The 20,577-nt window shown below is 44.1% G+C and overlaps 1 protein-coding gene across 18 annotated transcripts in view; it reads right to left on the bottom strand.

Annotated features, from left to right (window-relative positions):
* Positions 1 to 16,339: 16,339 nt before the first annotated feature.
* CTBP1 (C-terminal binding protein 1) overlaps positions 16,340 to 20,577 on the bottom strand; it is a 248,851-nt gene continuing 244,613 nt past the window's right edge. For 12 of the 18 annotated variants that reach the window (XM_075092089.1, XM_075092097.1, XM_075092090.1 and 9 more), the window contains one exon: positions 16,340 to 17,811. In XM_075092089.1, the coding sequence (XP_074948190.1) occupies positions 17,625 to 17,811 (187 nt within the window). In that variant the 3' untranslated portion in view covers positions 16,340 to 17,624. The remainder of the gene's footprint in view (positions 17,812 to 20,577) is intronic. The other 6 variants (XM_075092091.1, XM_075092103.1, XM_075092093.1 and 3 more) reach the window with 1 other exon arrangement.

Genomic DNA, 20,577 nt, shown 5'->3' with positions numbered 1-20,577 from the left:
CTTGCTTTCCTCAAGCACCACTGCCCCATCAAAACACGCCCCTCCCGACACCAGGCCGCCTCCTGTTCCTGTAGCTGCTGCAGCACCCACAGTTGCAGCGTATCACAAGATCAAGCCCAGCACTGTAGAAATTCACCTGTTTTCTCCACCTCTTGACCAAAGAAGATGTTTGGGACTTTCCAAGGAACCACATGCCATCTTGGCATATTTACCTTTCCCCATTGTGGTTTGCATAACTTGCTGCTACCACCTAACAGTAAATGAGGAAAACAGGTAGTCATTACACCACTTCCTGAATATTTTTTTCTCTTGACACTTTTGCACTGCTACCAAGTTCAAACAGCACCCCGTGACGGGGCTTACGGGCATATGACCCCACCAGGCTAATGCTCGGCATGTCCATGTTGCCCATGTGCTGCCAGAGGGTGCTCTCCGAGGCCTTGGGAACTCATCACACCCCTCTGCCACATACATTTGCTGTCCTTTGCTACACGGGATGGACAAACCCAAAACCCTGCAGCTCCAGATTCAGGTTCAGCCTCATAAGGTGAGAGTTTCTCACCCAAAACTCTCCTGGGTGCCTGACCCTCACTAGCCTGACTGTCCTCAAACAGCACTTCCAGCAGTACCACTATGTCTCCAGACTGGTCAGAGCTTAATTTAATATTTAAAAAAAACCACAAACAACTAAGAAAACAGCTAAATGATTGACTGCAGCAATCTCAGCCAGCCCACGCTCCACGCAGACGATCTGCCATCACGTATCAGGCCCTTTTACAGCGAGGCAAGCGGGAGCAGGGCCAAGAAAGTTACCTTGGCTGTGTCCCAAGTGAGAAAGCATTAAAGCATTCAGGGTTTGCAGCAAAAGGCCTTGGTAGTAGGTGAATGCAGCGAGCAATTTCCCAGTGCAAAGCACTTATCTTAAAAGCAGAGCTTTGAGCACACAACATAAATCAGATTTCTGAGTGCTTCTTATCCTTTACTTTTCTCAAATCCTGCTGCAAAGATACAAAAAGCTCAAGTTACAGAGTACCAGAGCTGCTGATTCACAGCAGAAATGAGCAATAACAACAGAGAGAGCCCGCTTGCCCACAGCCTCCTCTCTGCGACCACTTGCCGTGACCCTCTGCAGAGGTCCATGACTAGAGAATCCTCCTATAGCACAGCTTTGACGGAATGATGAGAAGTCCAACCCAGACTATGTCTCGTGATAGCCTAAAAGGGAAAGGAAGCTTTTCTCCTCATTGTGCCATGCCTCAGCACCTCAGAAATTTGGTGTGGCTGCTGGGAGATGTGCAGAGAATCACACACAAAGCTGCTGCTAGAGCAAAGTCGCAGCATTTTACCCTGGCGATGAACTTCTCTCATTTCCATTTTCATTGGAATATCAATTTGCATTTATTAAAAAGCCCTTACTCTCCTCTCCAGAAGAAAAAACCCACCCTGATCTAAAGAAAGAGATTGGTTTACATAAAATCCTATTAGTTTAGCTGATTGCTTCCAAAACATTTCTGAGAAAGCCTTCCATTACCATACAAATGGTGCTGGGTCTTTTTGCAGGCTAACTGCTAGATAGCATAATGATTTGGGCAAATATTCATCAAGACAGCTGCTTCTGCGAGTGTGGATGTGGGCCTGCCACACGCCATTTAAGAAAACAGCAAGAAATAGCTGATCACCGCCACGAAGCCAACAGCTGAACCAGCAGCAGCCCTCGCCCCACACCCCCGCGGCAGCACACGTGGGGAGCTCGCGCGTGGGGGAGCCTGTGGGTCTGTGAAAAGGAGGACGGAGATGATGGGAGAATTTGAGGGAGAGGAGGAGGAGGAGGCTGGCAGCCCGGCCTGAATGCATGTGAGGATCACGTGCCAGCGAAGAGCAGCGAGAGAGCGTGCCCACCACCTTGGCTGAGAGCTGCATTCCTCCTCCATGTCATCATTTTCTCCTCCTTGCTGGAATAACCACGAGATCCCACAAGCTTTTCCTGGCTGATGAAGCCAAGAGAGCTAACAACGCTATAATTTTGTAGACCTCTATGTAAACTGCTTTTGGAGGTGTTTGCATCAGGTCCATCCCTGAGGCACAGCTCACTAATCACCTCTTTGGGATTGCAGGGTGCAAACTGGGTGATGCAAAAAAGCCGGGAGTGAGGAGATCGCCTTGGTGGCTGGGCATTGTGGTGGGCAGGGGATTCTCTGGGTTCATAAAAGGGAAGCTCACCACTGAAGGTCTTGCAAAGTCTGCAAAGAGTTTGCCAAGTCGGGGCTTTTGAGTCACTGGATAAATATGGTCCTCGGCAGTTGTGTGGGTGCTGCCTGCCTCTTTCCTGTAAACACAGAGCATTTCTTAAATACTCCCCAGAGGTGCTTTTGTGAATCAGACAGCCATGTGAATAAGGCAAGCATCCAGATCTAAAACACCATCACAAATTTGGTGAAGATCCCAAATCTGGGAAAAGAGTCTGCACAGAGCTTATATTTTTTTTACTTTAACAACAATAATTGCAATCACCTTTGAGAGAACAAACGTCTCATTAATAGCAGTCATGGGGTACAACGGGATGCAGTAACAACCTCCGTAACTACTGTAATGCCACAATCAGCCTCACTGGCCTGTAGGAAAAAAAGGGGGGGAGGGGAAGTCAGTGACAATTAAAGATGCAGCATTAGAGCACAGTAAAAATTCAAACATTCAGCAGCTATTCCACATAACATTTACATGTAATTTCCTGTTCTAATAACCCAAAATGGGAAAAAAAAAAAACATAGAAGAGCTATGGTACCAAGGAGATATCATCAGCCATTGCCAAAAATAACATAAACATGAAATCCCTGGGACTTTTCATCAAGGGGGTGAGCGAAGGGAACATGCGAGTCCTAAGGCTGTGTCTCAACACCAGCAATCTCACACCGCCAGCTCCAGGCGAACGAGCTCAGTTATCCCAGCTGGGTCTGACCAGCACGGGTAACCGGTGGCTCCTCACTCCCAGTCTGTTTTAGGAGTGCTGCATGGAAACCAAAAGCGCAGGGGGATCACGAGGTGCTCTTCTATCTCGAGTATTTCAGTGACCGGTATGCAGCAGTGCCACAGCACAGGCTGGGCTGTTAGTGGAAGGCACCCAACACTCGGTGGAGGTGTGTGCTTTAAAACAGGCGCCCAGTCAATTCAGCAACATTGTCCCATTCTGGGAAAATTTTCCCAAAGACATCTCTTTCCTCAATTTGCAATTTTCTGGAGACCTAACATATGATTTGGGGGTCAAAATGGCACCAGAGCTGAGCAGGCACCCTCCTGCTTTTTTGATTGAGGTGACAGAGTACAGAGGGACCATCCAACAAAAGAGGCTTAATCACATCTCCCCTTAATCCCGACGTGCAGAGGAAGCTGAAAGGATGGATGCGTTGAAGGACAGCCTTCCAAAGCGCTGAACTCATGACCTGTGTCTGCCGCTGTGTTTGTGCTGTACGAGGTAGTTAAGCAGTTCAGCAGAGTCAACGCTAGCAGCAACTTCTACGTGTGCTCACGGCCACGTGTGCCACGACGGGATAGCACTACACCTATCTGCAGGTCAATGGCTATTCTAACAACTGACCTAAGCTTTCTGGGAATGTAGGACTTGGACTAACCAACCAGGCTGAGCTCAGAGGCAGGTCTCTGACCAGACACTGAAGATCAGCAGATGCAGGAGGGATTACCGAAAAACCGGTTTCCTTCGCCTGCCTGCTCCCAGCCTGGCTTTCTCTGCAGCCAGGATGTCTGAACAAGGAGCAGCAGACAGGCAGCAGACAAAATAACTTTCTCCTTCCCTGCACTTCGAAACCTGTCCATGATTTTCCAGCTGCAGCCTATCCCTGATGCCACGACAGAAGTAGAGGGGAGCCAAAAGGAAAAACAAAAAAGCCCTTTCTGAAGACATCAGGCCAGTTGCACACTGGGAGGGAACACCCTTGCTGATTCGAGCCCCCTTCCCATCTGCTCCATGGAGGTGACTGGCCAAGGCAGCAGAGCATGAGATTTGATTATAATTATTGTCTTAACACGGAGCTGAAATTGTTCTGAGCACACAGAGCTTCTGGGAATAGGCAAGCATCCAAAATAATCTTTGGACTGAAAACTCTGTGACGAAGAGATGGCATAAACTGACAGACATCACAAAACCCTTCGGAGTCTACTTCCCATCGAGCAGGGTTGTCCCCGTCAGTCTGCAGTTTCACCTCCAGACAGCTCCCGCTTTCATTCCGGCTTTGGCAGGCACATTGTTTTTCAACAAGGAAAAAAATACATATATCGAGGGACCATAAACCAGCTCAACCCAATTAAATCAAAGCCAGTGGCTGCCGGGCTGTGCTTCTCCGCAGTCAATTCCGATCTGGTGCCTGCCATGCAAAACCGGTGACATTGTGGACTGCAGCAACACAATTAGGACTGAAACCCAGATCTCTAAAGGTATTCAGATGCCTAAGTGGGTGTTAGACACCTACATTTCTTTGCAGAGCAACACACAGTTCTTGGGGCAGCAATAAGTTCTCTTACAAAGAAGAAACCAGCTCTATTCCACGTATATTCCTGAGAACTCCTATACGGATCTTTGCATTGAGCAACACCTGTAGCTCAGGTTGTGAGGAGCCAGACGCATGGGAGCACGCCACCTTCCCATCCACTCCCTTCTCTTTTAAACTGCAGAAGTTGGAAGCATTTACTGCTCCCCTGTTTCTCATTAAATAAGCCCAACTTCCTGGAGGCCGTGCAAAGTTTTAGTAGTTAGCAGTACACAGTTTGCTGGCTGGAATGTATCATGCTGTACACCCTTGGGAAATATGTCTGCAGCAGCCCACATCACAGGCGGACGCTTTTTGTCTGCTAGGTGGTTCCTGGTGGCATAGCAGGACTTGGTGAGCATCAGGGGGATTTTACACGATAATTGGTCAGTGCGCACAAGGCTTAAGAGTTTTGGCTGTTGGCATTAGTGAAGCAGGATTTGGTCTCTCCCCTGAGTTTTGCTAATACCCAGACACTGCTAAGGAATCTAAATGGCTTATGATATTCCAGGTGGGCAAAGCACCGTGTAGCGTAGCAGCTCACATAAAGTCAGTCCAGAATTAGTATTTCTTCTGGCTGTTATATCCTGCCTAATTCTAACTCCTCTAGGAGTTATTTCACCATAGCATCTGTACGAAGAGCTCTGAAATTCCTATCGCCCTGACTTGGCTATGGGCACCCCTGCAAAGGAAATTCACTTAAAACACCCTTCAGAGTAATTCAAAGTTGGAATGGACAAGGATAACCTGCAAGCAGGTTGTATGTGTACTGCTCTGCCTTTATGTTAAAGGTTTACAGGTTTATTTTTGTCACTCTCAAGTAATGCATAGCCATGTTTCTCTACTCCAGCATGCTCCTTCTGAATCACATTTTTTCCTGGTATTTGAAAGAGCAAACGGCAATAAGAAGTGTGAAACCTCTGTGGCCTCGCCAAGTGTGAACCAGCCTCCCTGCTGGGAACGGTTCTAGGAAAGGATATTTTGGACAATGGAAGCAGGTGCTGCCAATATTCAGTTCTAATCTTTCTGTCAAGAGCAACGTGTTTTTGATAATTTTACTGCAGCGCCAGACCTGCGAGTCCTGCCTGCTGTGCCCAGGCTTCTCTCCCAGCAATCCCACGCCGTGCTGATTTGCTTAACCTCTGGTTTGTTGCACATCTCTATTACTCTGAGCGGTCAGAGAAAGCCTTCTCTGTTGATTATAAATGCTGAACATCTTAGAGATATTTTGTATCTGATTAAGCACTTCATAACTCTGTTCATGCAAGTATCAGGCCAGATTTCCTCGTTTTGTAGGCATAAGAAAGTATTTTTTGCTTAGGTCAATAAAACCATTTGTATTCATCTTTACTGATTCCACTGTAGTTTTCCCTTGCTCAGCAAAATGTCTATTACAGTCTGTTTAATTGTGTGTTTGATCTTTACTACTTAACCAGATCTATTTATCATTACAATGCATCAGTACATTATAAAGCTTTCAGGCACGTTTATCAGCATAACAAAGCTCCCACTACAGAAGAGTCCTCCAGGGAAATAAAGCAACAACAACAAATACTTTAATGCAATTCACTTAACAGTACAAATATTTGTAATTACTAAAATCTTTAAGTGTGCTTCTTCCATAAATGGCATGTTTTACTTAAAATTGCTTTCATAATGTGATAGTGCCTCTAATTTATGCAGCTGATGGTTTCCTCATGTTAAAGGAAGCAAGGCCAAGTTAACTGGTTTCTTATATTTTCCCTTTTGCTAATGTGAAGGCAGAACTCAAGTTCACTGATGTGCTATTGAAAATGTGGTTGCTTCTAATAAAATGAGAACATATAAAAAACACTAGTGCGTGATTAATCACTGCTATAAATACATTCCAGCATGAATGCAACGTTACAGATAGCTGCAAGCCATGTGAGAAATAAGACTACAACAATCAATTAACCTTTAATTGTAATGTCTGTTAATCATTAATTAACCCTTTATAAATAACAAATACATTACCCTTGCTGTTAACTGGGACCACCAGGTTATACTACATGGCTATTCATGTTTCTCATGCCTATCAAAGACAAATACATGTTATCAATCCATTGTAATTCCAGGATCATTTTTATATATTTAACGTTCTTGGAAAACATGTTGTTACTCCATTAGCAGGTTTTTGGGTTTGGTGGGGTTTTTTTTTGCTTTGGCCTCATAGGAAATAACTGCAAACCAAAGGACATCCCAGGAAGTCAGCTTTTACAGCTGAAAATTGTCATGTCACAAGAAAGGCCTGGGGATCACAGAATCACAGAATGGCAGGGGTCAGAAGGGACCTCTGGAGCTCATCCCGTCCCACCCCCTGCTGGAGCAGGCACACCCAGAGCAGGGGGCACAGGAACGCCTCCAGGCAGGGTGTGAATGTCTCCAGGGAAGGGACCCCACGGCCTCCCTGGGCAGCCTGTGCCCCTGCTCTGGCACCCGCACAGGAAATAAGTTTTTTCTCATATTGAGGTGGAACTTGCTGTGTTCCAACTTGTGCCCGTTGCCCCTTGGCCTGGCGTTGGGCACGACTGAAAATAGCCTGGCCCATCCTCCTGACACCCACCCTTTAGATATTTATAGGCATTGATGAAATCCCCCCTCAGTCTTCTCTTCTCCAGGCTGAACAGACCCAGGTCTCTCAGCCTTTCCTCGCAAGGGAGATGCTCCAGTCCCCTGATCATCTTCGTAGCTCTCTGCTGGACTCTCTCTAGTAGTTCCCTCTCTTTCTTAAACTAGGGACCCCAGAACTGGACGCAGCACAGCAGGTGTGGCCTCACTGGGGCAGAGCAGAGGGGCAGGATAACCTCCCTCGCCCTGCTGGCCACACGCCTTTTAATGCACCCCAGGACACCGTTGGCCTTCTTGGTCCCAAGGGCCCGGTGCTGGCTCAGGGTCCATTTGCTTTGTTTTTTCTTACCCTGCAGTGAGTCGTACTCAGATTGTCTGTGGAAAGTGCCTGACCCTGGGCATTGCAACTGCAGCTCTCTGCTACAGCACATGGAGATGGGACTCAGTAGCACTGGGCCTGACCTGAGCAGGGACCCAAGGGACCACAGTGGGTGGCCTAAACTGAGCTCTGAGCACCCTGTGCTTTTTGTTCAGGAGTCAGGGTAGTGCCCAGCAGCACTTTTCAGACCTCCAGCTATCCTTCCAGCCTCAGTGAAGTCTCCTGCCTCCAGTCAGCAGCAATGGGAGACTCACCCTCAGCAGATCCACCACACCACTAAAACAGCCAGGGCTGCTCGAAGCCACAAGAACTAAAAATGAAATTATGAATACAAATATTAGAGTATCAGCACTAGGATTCTGAAGGTAAGTACTCAAAAGTCAGCAAAATCCAGACTTCCAGTATTTTGTGAAGCCTTAGTGCGGCCACATGAACATTATGATGCTTAAGCGACACGCATGGTGCTGTATTTTCCATAGCATTAAATATATTATATATATTATAGCCTTCCATTCAGAAGACCAATGCTCTACTAATAAACAACTGGTCAAAAATCTGCTTCGCATCCACTGTTTCTGCTTAGACCTGACCTATTACCATTGTTATTGTGCCTAATTTTAACACATAGACTTTAATGTCCGGTCTGCCAGAGACAGGGAGAAGCAGAGGAAACCTAATTCTGCCCATGTTTCTCACAGTTCCAGAGCAGGAGGTTCCCACCACATTCCACAACATGATACTTCAGACCACCTTTCTGGGGCAAAACGAGTTCTCTGCTCTTCCAAGCAAAACCTTTGCCGAGGGAGAGGGAGCGATCACACCACTGAGGGCTGTCGCAGGACCCTGGTGGGCAGCGGATGAGTTTCACGTCCCAGCATCTCTGAAGAAGAGGTACCACAACCCAGAAAAGGTACGATCAGCGGCGCAGTAAGGTGCACAGCTGCACGCAGCGCTGTTAGGGAACAGGACGACGAGGGCAGGGCAGGCTTGGGTACGTGAAAATTGTCTGAAAGGAGCCAGCCAAGAGCGCTGCTGTCACCACAGAGAGGGAGCTGGAAACTTCCCTGTGAGGGCCCCTGAAAGCTATTGAGAAAACAAAAAAAACAGACCATGATGGAAATCTGTAACTTGAGACATCTCCAGCAGGCAAAAGCACAAGGACATGTCCCACAGAGGACAAAATCTCACAGAGTCAGGATAACAAAGAGCATAACCTATGCCCGGGCTTTAGAAAATGCCCAGGGTGTCTATGTTTCCCCTCTGTTTTTTAACGAGGCTTCATATTTGTGCCTGTAAAATATTTTGAGAAGGGACTATCTTAAAATATTCATTTACATGTTTATAAATATATGAAAGCATTTAGAGAACCTCTATCCTGAACGGGTCCCAAGTCTTTGAGCCATCTGTAATTTAGAAAGGGAAACAACACCTGAACTGTGATTCACAGGAGAGCCAGGACCGGCACAGCTTTATTAACAGTCTCACCGGGCTGTTTAACACGTTATCCTCTCCAAACTCTGTGATACGATGGCAAATTCTGCCGCTGAAATGCCCTGGGCAGGCTTAAACCCTGAACAACTGATACATAATTAAGAATAGGAGCATTTACAGACTTCTAAACTGAAGATTCTCCACGAACAGTATCTAAATATGCCATAAGAGCTTATAAAAAATAATATTTATAGAGGCGGGCAGGGAAAGCAGAGCACCGTTTTTTAGCGAGGGTTTCACTATGCAGTTTCGATGCACAAAGTGTCTGTTTTGCCACCTAGTGGCTATTGCAGAGAGATCGCCGGCGTTTTTGTGCCTTTGTCATCCGAAGCCCCCACCAGCTCCCAGATCTTGGAGGAAAATAGCAGGAGACAGTAGCAATTAAAAAAATATAGCATATATAACAATCACCAGCTAGATCACCTGTAGTTCTTCAATTTAGCAAAGAAATTGGTAGAAAAACTCATGTATCACAGCCGGGTGCTGAAGAGCGAGAACACAGACCTGGCTTGAAACAGCGAGCAGCAAGGGATTTCTGAAAAGGGAATTTGAGGAAAAAACAGCTCAGCATCTGACTTCGCTCCTATTGTAAAATGCAGAGGTTGGCATGAAGCAAGCTTAGATCATTTGTCTCACTGAAGCCAAAGGTTTGGGCTGGTACCGCAGCGGCTGCCACTCGGCACCTCCACAAGCTCAGGCTTGTCAGATGGGGAAGCACATTATTACATTGCATTCTTCTATTACATTTTCATATATTCAACTTACCGCGAGGGTCAGACCACAATTTCTGCCCCCTGATACGTTCAACCAGGCAAAGGCTGCAGCAGGCAAACTTCTCCTGCCCAGGCTGAGCAGACACAGCATGTCTGAAACTCCAGTCCCCTGGAATGAACGTACTGAGAAGAGTTTAAAGAAATAAACATATCACAAACAACAAAACATCACCCTTTCTACCCAGGAATCTACCTCCCCAAAGGGATTTCAGAGGCTTATGGAGCTGAGCCTAAGCGCCTACTTAAGAGCATTTCCAACACTTGGAGTTTTAAACCTCACAATAATAGATATTGGGGGTGAACGATCAGATGTGGATTATCAAAGTAGTTTTTCAAAAACAGCACCACTGATTAGAGAAGTTTCATCCTTCTCTGTCTTCTGGGGATGGATTTTCAGTGGGCTGTACATATCTGGAGAGAGAGGGGATAAGAAGCAGTACATACAGGTCCCTCTTCTGGATGGCATTTCATTTCTACAGCGTGCATTTCCTGAGTAATGAAGCCACTTTGAAACCAGAAAATTAGATTCTTTGCCATAAGCAGTTTACACCAGACACACTTGGATCTGAAGACGCTGTCCCTGGTTTATTCTGCTGTAATCTCAGGCACCTAATAGGAAAGACTATATACATGAGGAGCTATCTCTCTTAAGCTTTCACTCAGGTCACCGAAGACTAGCAGCAGGGAGCACCCACACAGATGAATCCAGATTTAAGAACAGCCACCATCTAATGGCTACCCAACAGCCTTTCCAAAGGAAAACCTGCGGTGTCTGCTTAGATCTGAACACACAGCCGTCTTTCACAAATACATCACAGACTACTGGGAGACAAGCGCAGCTCCACTGACAATTAATTGCAGGTGAAACTAGAATGCTTTGGGGATCACAGCAATATCAAGAACCTTATCCTACTTCCAGCAACACTGGAGGTAACACATGAAGAGAGTTCCTCAAATGGTGAGGTTTGGTCCCAGAACCTGTGTCATTGGGAAAGACATTCACTGGAAGGACACATTTTGCTCTGGGATGCATATGAAAATTCAAGTGGCATGTGTGCCACAATCCAAGGGGTCTCAATTTAATATTGCTCTTTCAACAGACTTAAGACTTATTTTTCTGTAAAATAGGATCAGATCTCAGGTACTACTTACATGATGCAAAACCATGCCTTTGACTTTACACAGGCTGAAAACCTGTAAAAATGAGCTTAGAGTCACAGTGGAGAATTTTCATCTCTTACCTGTGCTTCTTGCAATATGAGGGCTGTATCCTGTGCTTAAAAAGGCTGGCTGCAGGAGGGAAATAAAAATAAAAAATAAAAAATACAGCTATTCAGAGTATGAATTCTTGAAAACCTCCAGTTTCACCAACTTGTTTCAAAGGACAGGCTTTCCACTTCATGCTTGGAATGGAAAGTGATGGCCTTGGAGCTAAGTACAAATGGCTATAGCTTAGGAGATAAAAATAAATTACCACCATAACTTCATAACATAATAAACACATTTCACATACACTAAGCCTTAAAAAAACATGGGCAAGCAAACAGGAAAATGCCTGAAAACCCATAGCAAAAAGAAGTTGGAAGTCCCCTGACTCCATTTTAATACGGAAACTACCGGTGCTGATAACAAAAAATACATTACTGGAAAACACCAAAAGCAGATTCTCTTTCTGTTGTGGTTTAAGAAGAGTAAAATACAGCATGGACTTAACTTTACCCAAGGGCTTAACCGAAATCCTACTAAACAACAACGGACACTTAAATGGGACTTACTCTGATGCTTTTAGGTGTGCTGAAGAGCAACGACTGCTGCTTGCTGAGTTCCCGGGAAGGGGAATATGCTGCAAAGCCGACAGCTGTGTTGGAGGCAACTGGCTTGAGAATTCAAACCATTGCATCGGGTGGGACATTTTGAAAATGGCTGGAGGGGTTTGGAAACACAAGTCCGAGATGTCAGCTCCTCAGGAGATTTATTTTTAGATATTGATTTGCTTCCCTAACTCTTAGGGTTAATCCAGGGAGGACCAGCTCCATAAGCTTTTCCCAAACTAGTCAAGGACTCTGCTTTCACGGCACAGACGAAGAAACAGCACCGTCACATTGACACGTCTACTTCTAACATGTCAAACCTGATATGTAAGAAGGGTTCTTGTGGCAATTTAAGCTAATAATTTTGCCTCTTTTTACTACTTTAAATTTTTGCTACTCAAAACATATTCAAGTATTTAAGTGTATTTTTTAAAAAACTTCCTTATTTCTTGAGCAGATCATCAATGCGTCCAACTGGCAGCTGCTTATCCTTTTTAGGCAGCACAAGAAAGAAGGGGGATAGATTATGTAGTTAAACACTGCGCAAGTAACAAATGTCTTCAATGGATTGGCATGCTCAGAGAATGATCTACATTGTTTTGGAAATGTCTCAAATGCCTCTACTCATCCCAAGGACATACTTTAGGCTGTTTATGGCGGCCTTGACACAGTGTCACAACTCCCCCAAATCAAACAATGCTCCTTCAAGAAAACCCTCCGTTATGACTCTGAGCAGAAATGTAACGGCAAAGAAAAGCGCTGAGGCTAGATTTGAAGAGCCATAGTTGTTTCTGTAGTACAGAAAATGTAGGAAGGAAACTCCAGATGAGGAGCTTCATTAAAAACACCAACTGGGTGATCCCAAGCCCAAAAGTGGACATAAAAAATAGAATACTGGATAGGGGTCTAGTGAGGCAATGTGCATGGAGGTCAGGCCCAGACAGACCTGAAAAACAACTGGTCTGTGTCGAGGTGGAACTCATAGATGAGAAGTAGAACTGACCAAAGGACATTTCCTCTAAAAAAGGGAAGAATTCTAAAACAATGTTCCAGGTCCCCCGAACGCTAGCAGGAAACAAGAAAGAAGGACAGGGGCAGATGTTGAGGGAGAAACAGCCTGATTTGAGGCATGAGGCCCAGAATAGGTCCGTTCTGCAAGAGGCAGACACACAACGGGTGCAGATGGTAGGACAAAAGCAAGCACTCGGGCTACAAGAGCGGGGCCATTGCGTTGAGCACCTACTCAACGTGGAGCTTTCGCTAGTAATGAGTTGCTCAGCTCTACCTAGGCAAATGCAATTTGAATACCGAGATGAGGATTAATCATGTTCCTCAAGCGCTGGTGACTTCGCAGGAAAATAGTTTACCAAGGAAATTGGAAAGTCAACGGAGGCAAGAAGACAATAGCTAAAAATTGGAGATCAGAAATCCCATCTGCAGAAGATAACCATATTGGTCTATGTCATTCAAAAGGACAAAAATACAGAGCCAGAAAGGAGAGGATGTACAGCATAATGAAAGAAACTGGAAAAGAAAACAGATGAATAACACCGTTTGGTCTTCCTGGAAGATGTGTCACTGACCTCAGTACAAAGGCAGTTGGCTAAAATGTGACTCGCTCACTAAATTCAAGTCAGCCTACATGACCTCATGTTCAACATGAAACAATAACTGGAATTTGGAGACAGGGAATGCCAAATTAAATAAAGCAGTTTTAAAATTATAGCGACGGTTATCCCCCATTTAAACAAACTATTGAAGGAAACAGCAAAAACCCCATCACTTCACATTTTAATATAAAGACTAGTAATCTTTCTGAAAGATTTACTTAAGTCAAAACACAATATCAGGTTTAATGAAGAACATTATATTTAACAACTTTACTAAGTGGTCAGACAAAATGGTCTAAAATTACTCTCTGCCCTTAAAACTGATGACTGTTGTTTTTTCTTTTGTCATTCCCTCCCCCCCCCCCTTTTTTTTTTAATTTACAAAAGGTAGAGAGGTTGGAGTGAACTGAATAAAGGAAATACTGGCAGTGCTGACATTATTGAAGCATCCACTGAGATGAAACAAGAGAAGAAAACCCTTCAGTCTGAAGCAAGGAGTGAGCTGGTAACAGCCAGACTACAGCAGTCACAGTCATTTGGAAAGCCAGCCTTAATCATTTGAGGTGGAAGGCTAGACAAGAAAATAATACGGCATTTTCTCAAAAAAAGAAAACCATACTAAAGGAAAAAGCCTTGAGGCTTGTTATGAAGGAAGCTGCAGTGGTTTACCCTGAATGGAAAAGGCCTCTAGTTGTTAGTTTAGTAGCAACCTTGTATGACCTTTAAACAATGTCTTCACATTTTGGATTGTAAAAACAAAGTTATAAAAAACCAAAAACAAACCACCACCAAAACCCCAATCACAAAACCAGAACAAAAAACCCAACCCATGCTGCAGGGACTTCAGGACGGAATCCCAGTCACCTCAGGTGCAAACCTGCCCCAGGGCCTCCCTGTTGGCAGAGATCACAGCCCCCATTTATGTTTGTCTATTCATGTACCGGCATTTCTGTAACACTTCTCTTTCCTCCCCAGCATTTCCTATTTATTGTCATTTCCCCAACCCAGCCTTCACTTTAAGCTGAAAAAGCCAAGTTACTCTAATTGCCTCCCACACGTTCAGCCCTCCACACCTCCAGTCGTTCTGAGAGCCGGTCTTAGCTACGATTTCAGCTTGAGCTCAGCCTTTTGAAAATGCATGACCAAACCCGCACATCCAGTGCTCCGGGTCCCATGTAGCACCTCTGATCCAATCTCATCCCTATCAAAAACAATCCCCAGATGCATCTGCCATCACGCCTTTCTTTTCCACGGCTGCCCCACAGTAGCAATCCATCACTCCTACCATGGGAAGTGGCTTATGGCTCCTTTTTCTGACAAGTTTTTGTCTTGACTTGCAATCAGCTCGCTTTCCATTTGCACAGCTACTCTCTTTCAGCTTCTAACAGCCCGTTCTTCGACGCCATCAAATTCTAGAGCAGGCTCCAGAGCCTCCTGCGCACTGGTGATGCCCAGAGCCTTTGAGCCAGCCGCAGTTTCGGTGGCTGGCCTCCTTCTCGGCCAAGAACCTTAATTCGAATAACACAAAAAAACCTGTCTGAGGCAGGCACTTTGATTATCTCCTCTTTCACCTTTCAACACTGCCTCAGGCCATCTGTGGCCCTCTGCTGCCATTGCCTTCCCCACTTTCTCTATTTTCCCACTAACTGCATCTTCTGTCTGAACTTTATTTAGCAGATCCTTTACCAGACGGAGGAAATCTAATCACATTTCCACTACCCAACAAAAGCAGTCATAAAAGCTATAAGGTTAGCCTGGGAAAATAGCCTTTGTTTATTATGGTACAGTTTTTCAATTAGTCATTTACTCCAAGCCTTCCCCCCCCCCCCCCCCCCCCCCAATTTTTAAATTCAGCTTATCAGGCTGTAACCCAGAAGTCAGCACCCGTCAGTCTTGTCGTTGCCAGGGTGGCTTTCACTTTCTGCTCCAACAGAAACAGGAAACTGCATTCTCCAGCAGCCAGGCCGATCGACGTATTTCAAGCACCAGCATTAACACACTGCACGTTACCACCACGGCAGCAATGCCTTATTGCACCCATCAGCGCACTATTTCAGGCTCAAATCCTGAAGAACTTTGTGCCCGAGCGAGCACGGATGACGGCTCTAAAATATGTCGTTGAAAGACAGCAAGCTTCAGAACTGAGCCCGAGACTGCATGCAATAAATACTGGTGCCTTCATCTCTAGTTCATCAACGTACTGGTTCACTGGGAGCAAAGCTCACTTACATAAACCACATCCAAACCCATGCCAGAGAAGGGAAAAAACACCCTCTTGGTTTTTTTTGGGAAAAATTTGGTTGTAAATGAGACTGTCAGCAACTCTCTGCAGGCAAACATTACATGTTTGGTTTACATATATTAAAGAAGCATCTTCAGCCTGACAAAGCAGCATCTTAAAACACGAATTATCAATGAAATAGGAAATCCTACTCCGGCTGCGGGAGACCGCAGTCGGTTCTTTGCAAGTTTTTGGCCACAGAGCCGTCAGAAGCGTCTTTGCTGGGGCAACTCGCAGCTTTAGGGCTGTTCTCTGCTTTTTTTCATGGAGGGGATAGGAACGGTTTTACCATCAAATGAGCTGCAATGGATGACATTTTTGGCTCTAAATGTTCAAGGCAAAAACCCTCCGCTCTTCCACGGAGACAAAATTTCACTTCATGTGGTGCTCCTTGGGTACAGACCCGCAAGTTTCAGTGTTTGACTCGCAGCCTCCCAGCACTTTCCTAGCAGAAGGGGAGGCGGCTCTGCAGACTTGCAGGGACAGGGGACAGTAGCTTTTCACAGATCCCGTAACAGAGAGCTCGCTAACTTTTGGTGCGGTTACTAGTGCAGATTAATAGTGAACAAATAGACAAGAGACCACCAAGGAGGTTTATGTCCAGGTTCACTTTTGCCCGTCCTGGATTTCCTTCTTGCAGCAGCTAAACTTTCGTCTTGCCTTTATTTGAAACTGTGTAGGGACGAAGGACATCTTATCCAGGAGCACAGAAAAGGCCAAACCAGCTTCCAGCTGAAACCTAGCCTGCCTGGAAAACACTTCTGCCTGTACTCCAAGAAACAAACGCCTTCAACGTAGCAAATAGTTACGTCCTGCTGCACGCTGCCATCATCACAAAAGCAAATAAAACAATGGACACTTCTCACGTTGGACTTCGGCAAAAGACGTTTATTATTATTATTATTATTATTGTTGTGTTGCTGTTGTACCTCCTCTGCTCTGCCCACAGTGGTGGCATAAATGCTGTTACCATATTGTAGCTGATGAAGCCGGTGTACAAATCAAAATCCATCTTATTTTCAAACTCCATTAGAAACACAGGAAAAAAGATCAACATTTACGAAATGTCAAGGGAAAAATGGTATGGAAAGAATTACTTTTTTTATTTTTCAGGCTTCCAAGACAGTATTACAAACAACAGAGAGCAAAGTAAAGCTAGAAATGAAATACTTGACAGCATCTGTTTAAAAATTACAGCTAAGAAACCTAATAAAAGTTGAATAAACAGTTACTAGAAATAAAAATTTTTACACATATGATATTTGTCTGGGATTTTTATTTCTTTAAAATAATTCATACAAATGGTTACAGTCACAAACATGATTTTAACCAAAAATATTGCTAGCCTACCACATTACCAGGAAGGAATCAATGTAGGCAATGAAATGCTGCTACTTTTCAGTAGTCTAGTGCCTTTTTCGCATACCACCAATAATATATACTTTAACTGGTGACAAAAAGCACAATGCTCGTTTATACAAAACCTTTTTTTTTATTTTCCTCAAAATCTCTTTGCAAGGTTGTCTTTGTTTTGAAATAAGGGAATTCATGCCAAAATTAGGAGAAACTGTTTTTCTTTTGTTTACTAAATTATTCTAAAAAATAAGACAAGCAGGTAGAAAAAACAATGCACTGTGTGGCGTAGAAAGAAAAATGGGAAAAATTCATTGTCCTGAGAAGTTTGCCAACTGCCTCATTTTTGGGCATGTTTTAAAATATAAAAGAAAGGATTTTTAATCTCAAAATTGGTTTGCTGAATGCCTCCCTTATGTTTTTCCTTGTTGACAGCTAAGCAAACAAACCCTTTTTAATGTTCTAAAAACTGTACACAGACAAGTACATTCATGATATAATTAACTACTAACTTCTCTTGCTTAACAAAGAACCCATAGGACACAGAAACAGTGAATCAGTCCACTGGACAGGGACAAACTACAATTTATACGGAGGAAAAAATGTTTCCAAATCTTCTTTTTGTCTCCCACCTTTTCCTTTTATACTGTATATTGGACCAGTTTCTAAAATAATAATCGTCTCCTCCTGTAAGTTCATGGTTTTGCCTTTAATCAAAATCCAGGGTTTTGTTTTGTTTTGTTTGTTTTCCACACGCTGAAGTTGAAATCTCCGATGTTGGGAATGCTGTTTTCGTAGGCTACAATTGGTCGCTTGGGTGGTCTCTATCAGCTTCTGGTTTGACAGTTTGGCCAGGGGAAGGAGCATGGGGCGGGTGGGCTACAGCAGGGAGCCCGTGTGATAAAGACATAGGGTTGGGGACTATTCCTTCTACTGCTGCAGGTATGCCAGTTGAAGCCACGCTTACAACGCCTGGGGGATACCTGCTGAGAGAAAAAATGAGAAGACACATTAAAACCAAGGGATGACTGAGCAACTAGCCCACCTTGCCTCCTTCTAGAGCCACAGAGATGCTTCTTTCGTTTTCAGACCAGCGAGAGAGACGGTTAAGCTCCAGAGGAGATACCATATGCAGATGCTCCTAAATAAAGCAAAAGGTGCCATATTTTACCCTAGTGAGAAATAAAGGTTTGCGAGATTGTTTCTTCAGATTTCAGACTTAATAGCACGAGTAACAGCCTAGCAAAGGAAGCAACCTGGAAGTATCACTCCTCTCAAAGTATGCCTCAACAAGAGGCAACTCAGGCTGGGTCCGTGCGATACCTCTCTGTTCTCTATTACTTTTCCTCAAGTTGACCTTCGGGGACTTTTTTCCTCCTTCGTTCTCACGTAGAAATTTTGAAATGTCATTGTTGTGGTTTGGAAGAATATTTGTTTAAGCTAATCTTGCAGTCGTAGCCTTCTGATAGCCCCGCAAAAGAGCAATCATACCTGCACACTCTTAAATTGACAGATTCAAGCCTATTACACACAAGTAACTTTTTCAGCATCAAACTTGCCACTGTACTGGTCTGAAAGAGAACCAGTACCGGTTATAGAGAGGACAAGCGCTTTAGGCAGACTGCAGGAAACAGAGATGCAGACCACAATGGCTGGTTTTAAAGATTTGTTACTCCCTCTGGATGAACAGTGAGGCCTAAGTATTTTCCAAATTCAACAAAAAAATCACCCTCTGATTTGGCTTGATTTTATGACGACTCTGATATTATCAGGCCAAAAAATAATTTTATAAATCTACTGTTTCAAGTCCCATAATTGACAAACATCGGTATTTGACATTGCTGTATATAAACAACAGGTACACATGAACACTTTTAATGAAAACATGGTGAATTTTTAGCCAAGTACCTCGACACCAATTTACAAGTTATCTCACACTGGCCACGTAACACTGGCCCTTCGCTTATCCCCTCATAAAGCTGCACACTCACCGCTCATTCTTGCCTGCTGTATTCTGCTCCCCCAAGCATCCTAGCGAGAGCATTATCCATTTAAAAGCCTAAACACACAAACCTACCACTTACTGTGGCATTTGCTACCCTAGCATTTACTTAAAGCTAAATAGGACAAAAGGCACTTATAGTCTAGTCAAGCTTTTTTCAAATATCACATTATTCTGCTGTTGATTTTCTTCTCATCAGAGTTCAACGCAGAATGCATTAGGGAATTCCACCCCATTTCAGTAGCATCTTTTCTGAAGTTAACACATGCTTGTGCTGCTCATCCAAAGTTCCCTCAAACCGACAGAAAATTAGCGCAGAACTTATGCAAAACTCAGAGGAAAAAAAGCTGGATGAAAGCACATTTATTTGTTCTGCTTTTCTTCCATCACAGAAACATCACAGGAACTGCCTTTTGCAAACACTGTGCCAGAGGGGCTCAGCATGGCTACACGACACGGCACAGGGACGATGAAGATACCATACACTGGCCTGGTTATCCTGGGAAAGATTCCTACAGATCACACCACTGACTGCAATGCGGGATGGATAACCAGTATGTGAAAGATCACACCACCTGCAGGCCAGAACTTTGTTCCCAATTGTACACATATTTATAGGGCTTCCTATGCTAATTCCTTCTCCAGAGAGGTTCCTTAGAATTAATTTGTAGTTGCTAATGGAATCAGTTGCTTGTTTCAATACCTCAATTTGAATCTTATTAATAAAATTTGCTTCAATTCCTATGAAAACTGTCAGGCTGGGTGTGGGTTTATTTATTCAAATTTGATGTTGAAACAGCTTATCTGTTACTTTAGGTGCTTTGCAAAAAACACAACATGACATGACAACAACTTCCATTTAAAATCCCAACATGGCGACCGTTTCCAACATAGAAACTCTGCTTTCTAACAACACATTCCCTGAGCATCAGCACACCGGAGCTGGGAGAAATCAAGGAGAGCGCAAATTCTGCAGCCGCGTTTCCCTCACAAATAGAAGTCAGAGCCTCCCCTTGTGAAAAGGGATGGTGCTGGATCAGGAGCATTAACAGTTGCCTTATGAGCACGTTAAGCATTTCAAACTACACATCTGTAATTCTCCTTTGACTCCAAATATTCTTTCTGTATATAAAAATATTCCCCTTGGACAGCAAGTTATTATAACTTCCAATTCTACCTGCCAGCACCTCACCTCAGACACAGGCTTCCTACAGACTTTTAGTAACATCCACAAACCCTAACATTGTTTTTCTTGTCCTAAAGCCATATAGTGGCAGCAGCCAGATAACATACCCCTGTATAGAAACTGCATTTTGCTTGGCAACTCCTAACCCTATTTTTCCATGCTCTTTTCATAATTTTTGTCCCTTTTTAAATGTAATCATCAGTGTCGTTCAGATCCTATCTCTGAAAGGAGAACATGTAAGCTCAGCAGCCTCTACACATGGGCATTTCTATCCTACATAACCTTCCTTTATGTTGCTATTTATTGCATTTCTATTCTTAACCAACAAATATGTTCCCTCCAGCACTTCACGAAGTTGCTCCAATTCTTCTTCTTCCTCTGGTAGCAATAAGCTGAAATGTTTTCCAGGTAAAATGTCCACTTAATTAAATTTTTGCAAGAGCAGAAGCGAGAGATCAGTTACATCTCCTCTGCTACTTCATACTCTTCCTTTCCCAGACAGTCTTAATTTACAAAGAAAAATACAGTAGCCCTCTTAATTACAACTGAAAGGCAACTTTAATG

The sequence above is a fragment of the Phalacrocorax aristotelis genome, chromosome 4 (assembly GCF_949628215.1).
Source record: "Phalacrocorax aristotelis chromosome 4, bGulAri2.1, whole genome shotgun sequence".
In the NCBI taxonomy this organism is placed as follows: Eukaryota; Metazoa; Chordata; class Aves; order Suliformes; family Phalacrocoracidae; genus Phalacrocorax; species Phalacrocorax aristotelis.
The sequence above is the reverse complement of the archived record's forward strand: the minus strand, read 5'-3'. Positions and strand labels throughout refer to the sequence as shown.